Consider the following 16,323-nt stretch of genomic DNA (forward strand, 5'->3'; position numbering starts at 1 on the left):
TACTGATACTAAAACCACCCTTGAACGTAATCAACCTGAGGCCAGGATTTATCTTTCAGACCTGAAAAGATGCATTAGCTAAGATGTGTGTGTGCACAGGTGTGCACATGCACACACATACAAACACAAACACACCCATTCCAGAAATTATCACAACAAGTATTTTAGCTTTCTCCGTGTATGCATTCTGGATTGGGATGGGGTAACCTATGAAGGTTTAGAAAGGCTGGATAAGCTTCCAGTCTATTTGACTTCCTATAGGTCGATCTAGAACGGTGGTCAAAGAAACCAATAAAAGGGGAACCAAAAAATCCTGTAAAAGGTTTGTAGCAGGATTGGGGAGGGTGGTGTGTGAGGAACTGAATTAACCCAAATTTCTCAGTAACAAAATGAGTCACATCCGGAGTAGAAGGGGTCAAGTGTTATAAATTCCAAAATGTTTTAAATGGGTGAACAAAGTCTTACTACTATAAAAGCCATTCCTAGCAAATGGGTTCAATAAACTGGCTCTGGCAGAAATACCGGAAGCATTCCGAGTCCTGGGCCTCGGCCCAGCCTCGTCAAGTTCCTAACCTCAGCTCTGTGTGGGTCTGTGACAGTAATTCTGTTCCCTCTGGGGGGATAAGGAGCCCTGGGGTGAAGCAGTGAATGTAAACAACTTTGGCTATGTCCTATCAGAAGGTCACGGCCGCATATTCCAAACATCACTGAGCTATCTTGTGCTTTCTTCTTCTAACGTGCTTGACGTGCTTAACAGGGTCTAACCTACTTTAACGAGTTAGATGTATTTGATCTGCATTGCTCTTTGCTCAGAAGAGTCAGCTTGTTAGAGTCCAAGGATGCTTTGCCAAGCTCTTTGGCATGCTCGGGTCAGACAAAGTCTGCAAGTAAAGTTTAACTTAATTAACTAATTCTGTGTGGAGGTTGATCGTTTAACGAACCCTAATGCGCTTATGTATAAGTTTATTGAATGTTAATCAGAATATTAATGAAGGTGACTGTGATTCAAAATTTACTAGATTTACAAATAAAACACAAGCTTTATAAATTGAGCATAAGAAACATTGTCTTTTACATTCACAATTTCAATAACTTGAGTACTAAAACACAAGTAATTTTGAGCAATCCTTTCTATGCACGAGGCCCGCCGCAGATAAGAAACACTAACAGAACTCCGTTAACACCAAGACAGAAAACCTAGAGAACCTGAGGGGTGAAGGGATCAGCAAAATCACTGGGACAGAGCCCTCCAGGGGGAGGCAAAGGGAGGAAAGGTGGAAAGAGGCCACCACCCGCTACCTGGGCGCACCTGAGCCTCAGAGTCCCGGGCTGATGAGGATGGCTATGTTACTCACCAGGGCCCAGGGCCCAGCCCACAGCTACATATCGCTGACATTCCGCTGAATAGGACTAAATCTGCCAGGGTGTTGGCAGGAGGAGGGTGGAAGATGGCAGGGGCTGTTAGGGGAAGGGGAAGGGGAAAGCCCGGGACCCTGGAGCCATAGCAAGGTCCTTGCCCAAATCACTTCGCCCACACCATGTTCTGTGATACTGAGCACAGGATCACCAGTGTAGACAGTGTCTGGACCCGGCCATTTTCCATTTCCGACTTAAGAGTGAACTGATGGAGATCACTGAAACTATGCATCCATAAATCATTGGTAGAAGGTATCCTTTTCCACAGCCAATAAAATCAAGCTGTTAAACACTATAGTTTTTGGAAATCAGAACAATGTGGGCTCCCTCTAGTGGTTTAACCACCTTTAAATACCCTCAGATACTTAGAGGAAGCTTCTACTTTGATCATTTACCTCTACTTTTCGTACTGTCCAATCCTTTTCCTCTGGGGAAATCCACATCTTACAAATAGTCCACCACAAATTTCATCCCAGTGGATGAGGAGAGGGGTAGGCCCTGAGATCAAATGTGCCGGCTCCCAAGTCACAAAGCAAGTTTCTCTGCCCCTTCAAGGTCAATGTAAGCAAGATGGGGACAGACAGAGCTAGGCCACGTGACCGGGGGGCGGGTAAGGACCGCACATTAGGCCAAGGGAAATGAGCTACGACCACAACATTTCAAAAGTTCATTTTCTCAGGTGGCTACAAAATCATCTCTGACAAAATTAAAAAGGGCTAGTTTCTCACAGCCTGTAGGCCAATCCCGGCTGCTGCAGCTGCCCCCACAGTTAAGATCTGTCTGAATTTTTCAATGCTGCCATGTAAACGAAGGTCTCATCACTGCCCAGTAACGCATCCTATTAAGAGCCGCACTCTATTGAGGCCAGTTCACAGCTGAGAAAGAAGGATTTTTGTACCGTGTAGAAGACCCAAGGATGGCTGCCATTTGCACTGAAGTTCTGAGTCTTGTTACAATAACGTGCAATAAAGTGCTGGCGATCTGCAGGGGAGAAAAATCAATACAAACAGACGAAAAAGCCAAAGGCAGAGGAACCTAAGAAAAAAGCACGAGCTCCCCCCACTCAGAAGTGTAAATAACAATTATGAAACGGATGGGAATATAACTGCTGCCTACGTGATTACCCCTGTGGCTGTGTTGGTATATATTTTCCACCACTGCTGAAGGAGGTATTTGAAACTCAGGCTGGTTCACCTGATTTAGAGGAGAAAGTCTTGAATCAGCTTCTAAACAATTTACCAACTTGTCCAAAGTCTCTTTCAAAGATGGTGGTAAAAATCTGAATGAAATTCTCCTGAATTCTCAAAGTACAACAGCAGTTTCTCTGATCTGCTTTAGGAAAACTAAGACCAAAACAAAAGCAGCTTTCTGACACAGTGTGCGATACAAGTCTGCAACTGGGAACTGGGTTTCTTACTACAGCTTAAGTTGTATACACGGAATGCCATTTATAGTTGGAAATAATTATAGTTAAATCCAATGTGCCTGGTAATTTCTATAAAATGTTGAACGTTGGATCCCTGGTAAGAATAAAATTCTCTCTCACATTGCTTTTTTCCATGGGAAAATCAGATTCGAATTAAAATTGCTTTAATTGGGGGCGCCTGGGTGGCGCAGTCGGTTAAGCGTCCGACTTCAGCCAGGTCACGATCTCGCGGTCCGGGAGTTCGAGCCCCGCGTCAGGCTCTGGGCTCATGGCTCAGAGCCTGGAGCCTGTTTCCGATTCTGTGTCTCCCTCTCTCTCTGCCCCTCCCCCATTCATGCTCTGTCTCTCTCTGTCCCAAAAATAAAAAATAAACATTGAAAAAAAATTGCTTTAATTGTAAGGGCATTTTTCCTGCTTGGCCCAGGGACTGCCCTACAGGCTGGATTCCCTTGACATCATTTCACTAGAGAACTGCCTGAAGGGCAGGTGGTTTACATAAGATGTCATCATCTCCAGGGCTTTACCCGGGTCGCAGTGAAGCCCCAAATCATACATCAAAACCCTTTACTTGAGGTTTGCTTCAAAACCTCAGAGTGGCTTTCTTACTCATCAGAAGGGAGGCATCACATTTTCTTCCCATCTTCTTTTCATGTCATCATTTCAGATCACAGAACCAAAACACTGCCATTCTGTGACAGATATTCCAGAGGAGTATGTGATATACACACACACAAAGTCAAGAAGCCAAAACCGTCAGCCAGTGGAATTTGTTTCAGTCTGGGCCTTATTCTGCGGTTTTCACATCTTTTACTTATGTTTAAGAAAACAATATGGTGCCTCAGGGCACTTTCTTACTCCCCCCACAGGACTGGGATCTTATGAGTATGCATAAGAGGGACGCAAGATCCCTGTGGAACAAATGAATTTTACATTTCAATTTGTAGCAGAGACAGAGGCGCCTTGTTCTGTAGAAGAGCTGAAAAAGGTGAAGAATTCAAGATTTCAATCACTAAAGAAAAAAAGAAAAACATTCTATCCAAAAATGTTTATGATGAATAAATTTGCGATACGGTGTTCCTGTAAGACTACAATGTAAAGTAAGCATACTTGGGGCGCCTGGGTGGCTCAGTCAAGCTTCCGACTTTGGCTCAGGTCACAATCTCATGGTTTGGGAGTTTGAGCTCTGTACTCGGCTTGCTGCTGTCGGCTCAGAGCCCGCTTTGGATCCTCTGTGCCCCTCTCTCTGTCCCTCCCCAGTCACTCACACATTCTCTTTCTCTCAAAAATGAATGAACATTTAAAAAATTAAAGGGGCGCCTGGGTGGCGCAGTCGGTTAAGCGTCCGACTTCAGTCAGGTCACGATCTCGCGGTCCGTGAGTTCGAGCCCCGCGTCGGGCTCTGGGCTGATGGCTCAGAGCCTGGAGCCTGTTTCCGATTCTGTGTCTCCCTCTCTCTCTGCCCCTCCCCCGTTCATGCTCTGTCTCTCTCTGTCCCAAAAATAAATAAACGTTTGAAAAAAAAAATTTTTTAAAAATTAAAAAAAAATTTAAATGAGCGTAATTTATTATCCTTTGCATATGCTTCCTAACGGTCAACTTTTTAAAAAAGACCTAATGCTCTTACAGTATCATTCAGACCTTGTTTGCCACGACTCGTCTACAATGGCCCTACCCTAGAAATGACAGCTCTCTTCTCTACGGTGCTCAGGCCACACGTGGGGGTCATCCTCGATGCCTCGCTTCTGCCAGATCCCACCTGCAACCTGTCACCAACTCCTTCTGACTTTGCCTCGAAAATACATCCGGCCAACCACCTCTGCTACCTGTACACTCAGTACCCTGGCCGAGGACCCTGTCACTGCCGTCCCAGATCACTGCCACGGCCTCTGAACTGGTCTTTCTGCCTTTGCCCTTATCCCTTCCGGTCTGTGTCACCACAGCAGCAAGAGTGGCCCCACCAACACGTACTTCTGACCGCCCATCTCTGCTCAGAACCCCCAGCAGCTCCCGCATCACCCAGGGTTATGTCAAAGTCTTGCCCGTGACCTGAAAAGCCCCACGTGATCTGCCTTCCCGTTTCCTCTGTTACGTTTCTGAACTATCTCTTCTTTGCCTTGCTCACTCCAATGTAGCGACATGAGCCCCTGGGCTCTTTTTGTGATTTAATTTTTTAAAAAATTTTAAGTAGGTTCCATGCCACGTGGGGCCTGAACTTACAACCCTGAGATTGAGAGTCGCATGCTCCTATTAGGTATACGCCCAAAGGATACAAAAATACAGATTCAAAGATCCAAACACACGCACCCCAATGTTTACAGCAGCATTATGAGTACGAGCCAAAGTACGGAGAGAGCCCTAATGCCCACTGACTGATGAATGCACAAAGAAGATGTGGTGTCTATATATATGCAATGGACTATTACTCGGCCCCCGAAAAGAATGAAATCTTACCATTTGCAATGACGTCAATGGAGCCAGAATGTATACATAATGTTAAGTGAAAGAAGTCAGTCAGAGAAAGACAAATACAATACAATTTCACTCATGTGGAACTGAAGAAACAAAACGGATGAAAACACGAGAAGGAGAAAAAAAAGAGGAGGGAAACAAACCATAAGAGACTCTTAACCACAGAGACCAAACTACGGGTTGACACAGGGAGCTGGAGGGGGATGGGCTGGGTGGGGGCTGGGTATTAAGGAGGGCACTTGATGCGATGAGCACCGGGCGTTGTACGGAAGTGATGAACCACCGGATTCTACTCCCGAAGCCCATGGTGCCCTGCGTGTTTACTAACTAGAATTTACATTAAGAAACAAGAGTCACGTGCTCCACAGACTGAGCCAGCTGCCCTTTTTCAACACACCAGGCCCAGGCCCACGGCAGGGCCTCTCTCTCGGCCGTGGCTCGGTTTCACTCTCCCTGGGAAGCCTTCTCCCCACCCTATGAGGACAAGGCCCATCTCCCTTCCTTACCTTCGTTTTCTCCTTAGCGCTTACCACTAACACATCCTGAATATTTACTTATCTTACTCACTGTCTTTCCCCCTGGAATATATACTCCACGAAGGCAGAGTTTTTCTTTCTTTTTGCTGACTGCTGTATCATCATTGCAAGAAATGTGTCTGGCACCGAGCAGGTGCTCATAAATCCTCACTGAATCAACCGAATGAGTCACGATTCCTATTTATGGGAAGACTGCGGAACACAGCTAGTGTCATAAGGAGAAAAAGTACTTCAGGGCTTTATTTTGCTACGGACTTGACACTGTTACCCTTTTACCCCGAGTTGCCAGACGCATTTCTCTGTATCCCTAGCGTCCAGGAAACTCGCCAGCGCCTTCTTCTCTAACCAGAGTCCAGACAAGACAGCAAAAAAAAAAAAAAAAAAACCCAAAAACCAAAAGGTGAGAATTGTTCTGCCGTGCGCTTCGAGAAAGGCAGGGTGGGTGCTCTAGGCTCTCCCTGCCCTGCCTCACAGGAGGGAAGGACACATATCCAGGGAGGCCCAGGAGCCACCGCCTCACCCTCAGGTCTCGCCCTCCCTGGGAAGCCTTCTCACCACCCTATCCAGGACGCACGTGCAACTGGGGCACGCTTGCCCACGGCTGCTTCCCCAGCCGGCACCGCATGCGGACCGGCCACGTGTGTGAGGCGCCCCCACCCTCCCACGACCCCTGCTGCTGCTGGTCCCTCGAAGGCTGGCACGCCGCGAGCCGGCGCCGCCCGGAGGTCCTCGCAGCTGAGGCCAAGCCCTTCACGAAGGAGCAGAGAAGGGGCAACATCCCAAACGTCTGGCGGTGGCACAGTGCAGCACGGTCACTGGTGGCCGAGCGACCAGGCCACTCAGTGGAGCAGAGGCCGGTCTCCAGACGCCCGTGGACGGGGGGGGGGATCTCCATCCGCAGAGACAATGAATGTTAAACTCAGAGATGTCCTTTATAGGCTCTAGGGAGCCACTGTGTCACTATTAACTGTGGTAAAAATGAAGTGCCACCAGCACGTGGACGTGGTTTTGAAAAGAAGGGGAAGAGTCTACAGTCGGCATGTGAATCAATAAATGAGCCCAACAAATGCTTACAAATAACGTGGCCAAACCAAGAGGAAATGTTCTAGATGTCTGTGAAGGGTAGGAGAAAAATGCAAAGGTACTTATTTAAGAACACTTGAAATAAATTATACTTTCAATAATTGCAGTATTTTTCACAACGAGAAAAGTTTATGATGTTAAAGAGACGGCAAAAGTGGGGGAAAGAAGGAAGTGAATAAAAAAGGAATAAAATTAATTTGAAAAGAAAACTGTTCTCATTCTATGGAAGGTACTTCTCCCTATTTTTTAAAAAAGACCAAGCTTTACAAGGTCACGCAGAGGTCCTCATCCAAGTTAACAACCTCTGTTCTGCAAAAGCTCCACGCAGCTACAGACTGGGAGAAAATATTTGCAAACCACACATCCAACACGGGACTACTAACTAGATTGCACGAAAAACTGTAAAAACTCACCGTCTAAAGATCTAGTTAGAAAACGGGCAAAAGACATCAACGGACATTTCACCGCAGAGGAAACACAGATGACAAATAAGCCCGAAAAGATGGCGACCCTCATTAGCGCGAAGCAAAATGTAAATTAAAGTCACTATGAGATATCCGTGCCAACCCATCAGAACGGCTAAAATAAAGATTAGTGATGCCAGCGTCCGGGCAAGGATGTGGAGAAGCTGCACCAGTCACTCACTGCCGGTGGGAATGGAAAACGGTACAGGCACCTAAAAAGTTCGGCCACCGCTTAGAAAACTAAACATGCAAATAGGGCCCAGCGATGTAAGTGTCTCTTGGACACTTACCCAGAGAAATGAAAACGGAAGCTCACACGAAACCTGTGCAGAAGTGTTCCCGGTGGCTTTATTTGTTCTTCAATGTTCTTCAATGGCTGAAGGGTTAAACAAACCATACTCCCACTCAACAATAAAAAGGAACAAGCTATCGATACACGCAATAATTTGGATGAATCTTCAGCAAACTGGGCTGAGTGAAAAAAGCCAATCTTAAAAGGGTATGTAACTGCATGACTTAATCATGTAACTTTTTTTTTTTTTTTTTTTTTAAGACAAAGTCTTGGAAATGGGGAACGGCTGGCTGGTGATTGCCACGGGTAGGAGATACAGGGGGTGAGTGAGGGTGGGGGGTGCAGAGTAAGTGGGGCTATAAAAGGACTAGAGGGATCTTCGCAGTGCTGAGCTGTTCTGTATCCTGACTATGATGGTGAATACACAAGCCTACACGTGACACAATTATACAGCACTAAATACCCGTATACAAATGAGCACAGTAAAACTGGGGAAATCTGACCAAGATCAGAGGATTGGATCAATGTCAATGTCCTGATTTGTGACGTGACCTATAGTTCTACAAAATGTTACCACTGGAGGAAAAGGGGAAAAGGCACGCAGGATCTCTGTGTATTATTTCTTACAACTACATGCGAACCTACAATGGTCTCGTAAAAATGTCAGCGAAAAACATCATAAGGTCATTACCTCACCGCGGTCTCATTAAGCACCTTCTCCCAAGTCCTTTGGACCTAACTGAATATGTCACTGTGCAAGCAAGCAAGACCGTAGGGTTGATTCACTTGATGGTTAATTGAACCCACCAGATTTATATGAAAACTCCCCAACAATCCTACCAAGTCAGCCGGAATTTACATTCTGCACGCTGTTCATATCTCCAGCTCGACTGGAAAAAAGATGATCTTTTTAAATAGTAATGTGTTAAATATGACACAATCACATTTAGTTTTGGTATAACCACGCTGTTCTCAAGGTGACAAAAATTAACTACCTAATGGTTATCCCATTTCATGGTTTAATTAAAATTGTTATAAACAGCAATAGTATAGCTTGATTAATTTGACCAATTAGTGAATTTTTATAAGCAATGTTCAGAATTTCACCACCACTTGAATGACACCATTTTTAAAGACTATAGCTTTAAGTGATACAAAGACACTTAATGCAAAAAAAAAAAATGATGCACAAATAAGTATTATATTTCTAATAGAATTTATTTATACATTATGGTTACTGGCCTTTTTGGCTGCTGCTCTAGTCACGCAAATTAGATTTTTTTAGAAAATTACCAAATACAGTTCATACATCAATTTACTGATTTGACAGTATCTGCAAAATCTCAGAAAAATGTTTTAACGAGGTCCTGGCTCTAGACTGACGTTTCCAATTCTATTTAGCCTGAGAGTGGAGTCTGCATAAGCTCTTCCATATTAGATTAACGTCTAACATCCAATCTCCATCTCTGCCTCAAAACGATCTTTCATAAAATAAACCTTAGCATCTTTCCTCACATGTCAATCGTAATTGTGAATACACACGGTCAGGCAGAAGACATCTGCCTGGCTTGGGTTCGTGGCTGCTCGTGTCATTGCCCTTCATTTCTGGGCTGCCCCCGTGGCCTCCCACTTTCAGTCTTAGGATGTGTGTCCCGAATGGGCCCTGACACCGGAGAGGATCAGGGCGGCCTGTATCCGTAGTCCCACAAGAATGGGGCCTGTAGGCTTCCGCAGCGGGAGAAAAGGTCTGGTACTCAGACACCACTCCCCGAGTAGGGGGCTCTGCACTGTGAGCTTAAACCTGTGCCTGCAGGCATCAGGGCACTGCCCCTCCCCGGTGCTTTCCTGGATGGTACAGGCACGTGACAGTGAGGTCCACAGCACAAGGGCTAAGCTGTACGGCAGCACACGGTCTTGCCACGTAAACTCAGAGGCCACGGGCTCCGACGGTGCCTTCCCTAGAGGACGGCTGGAGTGGGAGCGTGAGGAGGGCTGGGGCCCCCGACAGGGAATCTGCTACAGCAACACAAAGACGGACGGAAATGAAGAGGGACCCGCCAGTGCTCCAGCCAGGCTGGACCTCAAACTGAACAAATATTGCCCTCCTCATTCTTGAAGCCTCCCTCCCCACCTTCACCTGTTTTTCTGTAGGACCCTTTGTGCCGGGAACTCTGTACCCACACTGACATCTCGCTGGCCTCAACGTATGCTTATTAGCGAGGCTTGGATGGCCACCATCAGTGCCAGGCGCGAGACCACCTTCAGGACGTGGCAGCACATGGCCCGTGCCTCCGGAGACTTCCCAGGTCCCGTGTTCTCCTGTAAAACCCCTCCAGCCTTTCACGCCGGGAGGGCTTGCCATATCGGAGCCCTTGGCCTGCTGCAGCCTCCCGCGCCGGCAAAGTAGTGAACCATCTTCCTTCTTTGCATCTGCCTTCCCGTTACACATGTCCAGAGCACGGAGGTCGGTTTCTGACAACAATGGGAAGACCCCCACCCGTGCCCTCTCATTGCTTTGTACTTTCCAGCACGGAACGCGGCTCTGGGCGCACGAGAAAAGCAGAGGCGGGGGAAGATGGACATCTCAGGAGCCGGCCAAGAGAGAACCAGGTCTGCCACTTGTCATTGAATCAACACCAGCCACCGCTCTAAGCGCTTTAAAAATACCTGCTTGCTTCTTTTCATGACAATGATATGAAGGTAGGTACTGTCATCACACGTTGTCTTACAGGTGAGGAAGAGAGGTACAAAGAGGTTTGGGAATTCGGCCAGAGTCAGTCATCGTGACGGGACCACAATGCCAACAGGACAAGTGGTGAGTAGCAGTCAGATTCTGGATATACTTTAAAGTGAACAAGACGTTTGGATTTAGGGCTGCAGTGAGGTGAGTCAAGGAGGGACTCCCTGGATTTTGGCCTTGGCGATTAGAAAGACAGAAGTGCCCTTTGTGGAAATGGAAAGGGTTTTATTGTCATTCCTACATAATTAACTGTATTAAAAAATATTATGTTCCTACTGATTAAAAATACGCCGAGGGGCAACTTCCACGTCCGCCAAGATGAAATAACCCTCCCACCCAACATAACAACAGCCAAAATTTTATGAAACAATAGTCTTCAAGACACGGGACGTTGAGCAATGAAGGACTATGACCCCTGAGACACAGGAAACAAGGTGGGCATCCGGTCACTCCAGCTTGCTGCCTACAGAAAGTCTCCAGGGCTCAGCAAGGGGAGAGACGGGAAGGTTGTGCCCAGCAGGCTCCCTGAGCTGCAGCGAGAGTCCAGGGAAAACACTACACCAAATGTGTGCCAGATGAGGAGGTCTGCAGATGGTGTCCCTGAGCCGCACGTCTGGGGAAGCGACCTGAAGTCTGGGAAGGGAGCATCTGAGTGGACTGGAGGGAACAGTGTGCCTGGTGCTCACACAGGACTGAGAAAGTGTCTGCTCCCACCAGCCAGACTGGAAAACCTAACTCACGGGTCATCAGATAGAGTATTCAGAGGGTCCTGATTCAATACTGGGACACAATTATGAAGGAAGAGATAAACAGAAGTATAAACATACTATTGTATGGTTCTCATACTGTACATGAAGTGATATAGTATCTCTTGACGACAGGCTGTAGTAAAATAAAGATGTATAATATCAACCTTAAAGCAATCACGGCCATAAACAGAATTGTAGCTATTAATTCCAAAAAGGAGAAAAAACATAGACTCACACACATACACACAAACCTCTAAGAATTCATTAGAAGGTAGAAAAGGGAACAGACAGCAAGATGATAGACTTAAATCTAACCGTATCAATAACCAAGTTAAATACAAATGCCATAACATCCTAATTAAAAGGCAGAGATTGTCAGACTAGTTACAACAGTAACTGACCAGTTACAACAGTAACTCCTAACCATGTGCTGCTTAAAAGAAGCATAGTTAAAATATATAGGCACAAATAGGAGAAGGATGTTAAAAAAAAAAATACACACACACACACACACACACACACACAGATCAAAGGAGAGAGACTATGTGGGAAACACTATTATGATACCAGAACACATTATGGAAGCACATTAATTAATCATTAATCCTAAATGGGGAGACCAGGGAAAGGTGACGTCTAAACTGGTCCTTGGAGGACAAGGGGTCCTCTGACAGCAGCAACTGGATGGGAGAAAATTCGAGGACTAAGGAAACTCCAGGCAGACACCAAAGCAGGAAGACACAAACACTGAGGTGTCCGTGAAAGGAGGGGTGGTGGGAGGAGGAGGGGAGGAAAGACAGCTAAGAGACAGATCACAGAGGATCTTAAGTCCCTTGCTAAGGATGCTGGTCTTTACGTTATGAAAAGGGGAACAACCAAAGGTTTTTCCGATCACAAATGAGATGGTCAGAACTGTGCGTCACAAACAACAGACGGCAGAGGAAGAAACTGGAGTCGAGGAGAGCAGTCAGGCACTCGCCAATGAGGCATGACAACAGTGGCCCTGAAGGTGGATGGCACCTCCGAAAGGAGGTTGAAGGAGGAGGCATTCTAGAGGCAGGATCAGCAGGTGGGAGACAAAAGGAAGCTCTAAAGGAAAAGAGGAAAGCAAAATGGCCCGTGGTTTCAAAGGGAGTTGCCATGAAGACAACCATTTGCTGCAACAGGAAATCAGAGAAAGAAGGCAGCACGAGAGTGGAGTCCCGGGAGGCCACTGTGCTCTCTTCTGAGTGCCGCCGTGGTGGTGCCTACCGAACGTCTACGGGGCGGTGTCCTCAGGCAGCCAGAAGGTCAGAGCCAGCAGACGGAGGCACGGATGTATGAGTCCACTGCACGGACAAGACAGCCCCTCTACAAGAGGAGCTACTGCACGGTAATTACATCAAGCTTAAGCCCAGGCCTCTTTAGGAATTAACGACTCAATACATCTTTTCCAGATTTTAATCTAATCTCTTCCAAAGGGTCAACATTTCACACAAACAACTTTATAGGAAATAGAGATACGTAAACTTCAAAAATATTCAAACATTTTTAATCTAGAGCAAACTGTTTCCTGTTTTGGTATTAGGAATATTGACTTGTAAATAAGTTAATTAGCCCCATTTATGTCTACAGCAGAGCTTCTCAAACCATCTGTGGTGAAGGACCAAAGTTTTAAATTCCTTGTCCATTATGGACCTACGTATGGCCCTACTGGGGCTTGAACTGTATTGTGCGTTGCCCAAATTCCTATGTTGAAGCCCTAACCCCCACTGTGACTATAACTTCAAGACAGGGCTGACAAAGGCATAAGTAGGATTAAATGAGGTCATAAGGGTGGTGCCCTGATGTAACGGGTCTAGTCTCCTTATAGGAAGAGACCCCAAAGAGGTCTCTCTCTCTCTCTCTCTCTCCCTTCCTTTGAACGCACACACAAAGAAGAGGTCATGTGAGAACATCGCAAGATGGCGGCCACCTAACAGCCAAGGGATGGGGCCTCAGAATGGAATCTACCCTGCTGACACCCTGGATCTTGAGCTTCCAGCCTCCAGAACTGTGAGATCTAATTTCACAGTTATTTAAACAGCTACCCGGTCCGTGGTATTTTGTTACGCAGTCAGAGCAGACGCATACACACCGCATGTAGCGAAATGAGCTCGCCCAACACACAGCTCACCATGCAAGCTGCATTCTACTCTACTTGGCCTCTACCTCGTTCAACAACATGAGACCGCTGACCGCATGCTTAAATGTCGCAGCAATGTCAAACTTTCTGAGACATTTCTAAACGCTTCTACCCTGCCTCTGTACTAATTTCACTGTTGACCAGTATCAAACACTTTGTGGGCTTCACAGCAGTCTGCAGGCCAAGCTTCAACCAGTACTGGTTTATAGTCTTTCTGTGAAAGTTTTTCAAAAATGCAATGTTTCGCTTAGGCATAGAACTGAAAATAAAGGCATAAATATTCAACACATTTGAAAGCAGATGTATGATGTGGGCTGAGGGGAAGCGCAAGATTCCATCATACACCTAGGCAAGATCCCTCAAAACACTGCAGAATACAGGTCCTTCAAAATAAATGGCACTGTGCCTGTTTACGGTGCCTCTTGTCTTCTGCTTCTCTGTTGCTTTTCCATCAGTCTCTATAATCATATCCACAGAGCACGTTATAATTAGATGACAAGCTCAAAGCTGGAGTGTGACGACCTCTTCAACTGACAATACACACACCAAATTCACAAAACAGATGCCCTCGAGGGACTCCAACTTAGTTAGATGGATAAACAAATTAACTCCCATGATCCTGCCACTGAGGTGAGGACCTTCCGTTCCCAACGAGATGTCCAATTTCCTGGCCATCCCAGAGGATCTTCGATGCGCAGAATCCAATGCACACATTTGGTTTTCACTCAGCCACCACTGGGTTGTTTTTTTTCCTACAAAAAGTGCTCATTCATCCTCGGAAGCTTCATGTAGCTTCTCCAGCACAAAGGAGAACAATGATTACCTTTTCAGCCCTCATGGAAACAGGACAGAAATCAGTGGGGATCATCATGGTTTTAAGCCAGTATCATATGACTTGGCAAACAGATGAGTTTGCAAGACCACAGAATATATTTTTTTGCAAACAGCATTGCTGTGAAAAACTTTGCTGGCTGAACTTTCCTCTTTTTCCTATGTCCAAGGAAAAGGTAATTCAGTGTTAATCTTCTCACTTCTTCAAAGTTCTTGTAACCGTAGGACTCCGTGAGGAAAAGCTAATGAAGAACAGAATTTCAGAACTGTAAAGACCCAGAATAACCAATGGCAACCTCCTTGTAGCAGAGATGGCCAGCTATTCACCTAAATAAATTTCTTCTTTCTTTTGGACACAGGGAAGGAAAACACTTCCCAGGTTCCCAGTGGCCACGTGGTCTCCCAATGGCTGTGGCTGATCTCCACAGACCTCAGAATGTAAACAGAAATGACCAAAAAACTGCTAGAACTGATACAAGAATTCAGCAAAGCCACAGGATATAAAATCAATTGACAGAAATCGGTTGTATTTCTACACACCAATAATGATGCAACAGAAAGAGATATCAAGGAATCACTCCCATTTACAATTATACCAAGAACCGTAAAATATCTAGGAATAAAGTTAAGCAAAGAGGTAAAAGATCTGTATACTGAAAACTACAGAAAACTTATGAAAGACACTGAAAAAGACACAAAGAAATGGAAAAACATTCCATACTCATGGATTGGAAGAACAAATATTGTTAAAATGTAGATACTACCCAAAGCAATCAACACATTCAATGCAATCCCAATCAAAATAGTACCAACATTCTTTTCAGAGCTAGAACAAACAATCCTAAAATTTGTATGGAACTACAAAAGACCCCCAATAGCCAAAGTAATGTTAAAAAAGAAAACCAAAGCAGGAGGCATCACAATCCCAGACTTTAGCCTCTACTACAAAGCTGTAATCAAGACAGTATGGTACTGGCACAGAAACAGACACATAGACCAATGGAATGGAACAAAGAACTCAGAATTGAACCCACAAATGTGTGCCTAACTAACCTTTGACAAAGCAGGAAAGAGCATCCAATGGAAAAAAGACAGTCTCTTTAACAAATGGTGCTGGGAGAACTGGACAGCAACACGCAGAAGAATGAAACTAGACCACTTTCTTACACCATGCACAAAAATAAACTCAAAGTGGATGAAAGATCTAAGTGTAAGACAGGAAACCATCAAAATCCTAAAGGAGAAAACAGGCAACAACATCTCTGACCTTGGCCGCAGCAACTTCTTACTCGACACATCTCCGAAGGCAAGGGAAATAAAAGCAAAAATAAACTATTGAGACCTCATCAAGATAAAAAGCTTCTGCACTTTATTTTTATTTTTATTTTTTTTTAATTTTTTTTAATGTTTATTTACTTTTGAGACAGAGAGAGACAGAGCATGAACGGGGGAGGGTCAGAGAGAGAGAGAGGGAGACACAGAATCTGAAACAGGCTCCAGGCTCTGAGCTGTCAGCACAGAGCCCGACGCGGGGCTCGAACTCACAAACCATGAGATCATGACCTGAGCCAAAGTCGGACACTTAACTGACTGAGCCACCCAGGCGCCCCAAAGCTTCTGCACTTTAAAGGAAACAATCAACAAAACTAAAAGGCAACCAAAAGAATGGGAGAAGATATTTGCAAATGACATACCAGATAAAGGGTTGGTATCCAAAATCTGTAAGGACTTACCGAACTCAACACCTGAAAAACAAATAATCCAGTGAAGAAATAGGCAGAAGACATGAATAGACAATTTTCCAAAGAAGACATCCAGATGGCTAACAGACACATGAAAAGATGCTCAACATCACTCATCATCAGGGAAATATAAATCAAAACCACAATGAGATACCACCTCATGCCATTCAGAGTGGCTAAAATTAATAACTCAGGAAACAACAGATGTTGGTGAGGATGTTGAGAAAGGGGAACCCTCTTGCACTGTTGGTGGGAATGCAAACTAGTGCAGCCTCTCTGGAAAACAAGGCAGAGGTTCCTCAAAAAATTAAAAACAGAATTACCCTGGAACACCTGGGTGGCTCAGTTGGTTAAGCCTCCGACTTCGGCTCAGGTCATGATCTCACGGCTCGCGAGTTCGAGCCCTGCGTC

The 16,323-nt window shown here is 45.4% G+C and overlaps 1 protein-coding gene across 18 annotated transcripts in view; it reads right to left on the minus strand.

Moving 5' to 3' along the window:
- The window catches only part of ANO10 (anoctamin 10), a 287,855-nt gene that overhangs the window by 124,909 nt on the left and 146,623 nt on the right, over nt 1–16,323 (minus strand). For 6 of the 18 annotated variants that reach the window (XM_045037974.1, XM_045037973.1, XM_045037975.1 and 3 more), the window contains exon 12: nt 2,315–2,397. The exons of the other annotated variants lie outside the window; for them this stretch is intronic. In XM_045037974.1, coding sequence (XP_044893909.1) covers nt 2,315–2,397 — 83 coding nt within the window. The remainder of the gene's footprint in view (nt 1–2,314; nt 2,398–16,323) is intronic. 18 annotated transcript variants of the gene reach the window in all.

Source organism: Felis catus, chromosome C2 (assembly GCF_018350175.1).
Source record: "Felis catus isolate Fca126 chromosome C2, F.catus_Fca126_mat1.0, whole genome shotgun sequence".
In the NCBI taxonomy this organism is placed as follows: Eukaryota; Metazoa; Chordata; class Mammalia; order Carnivora; family Felidae; genus Felis; species Felis catus.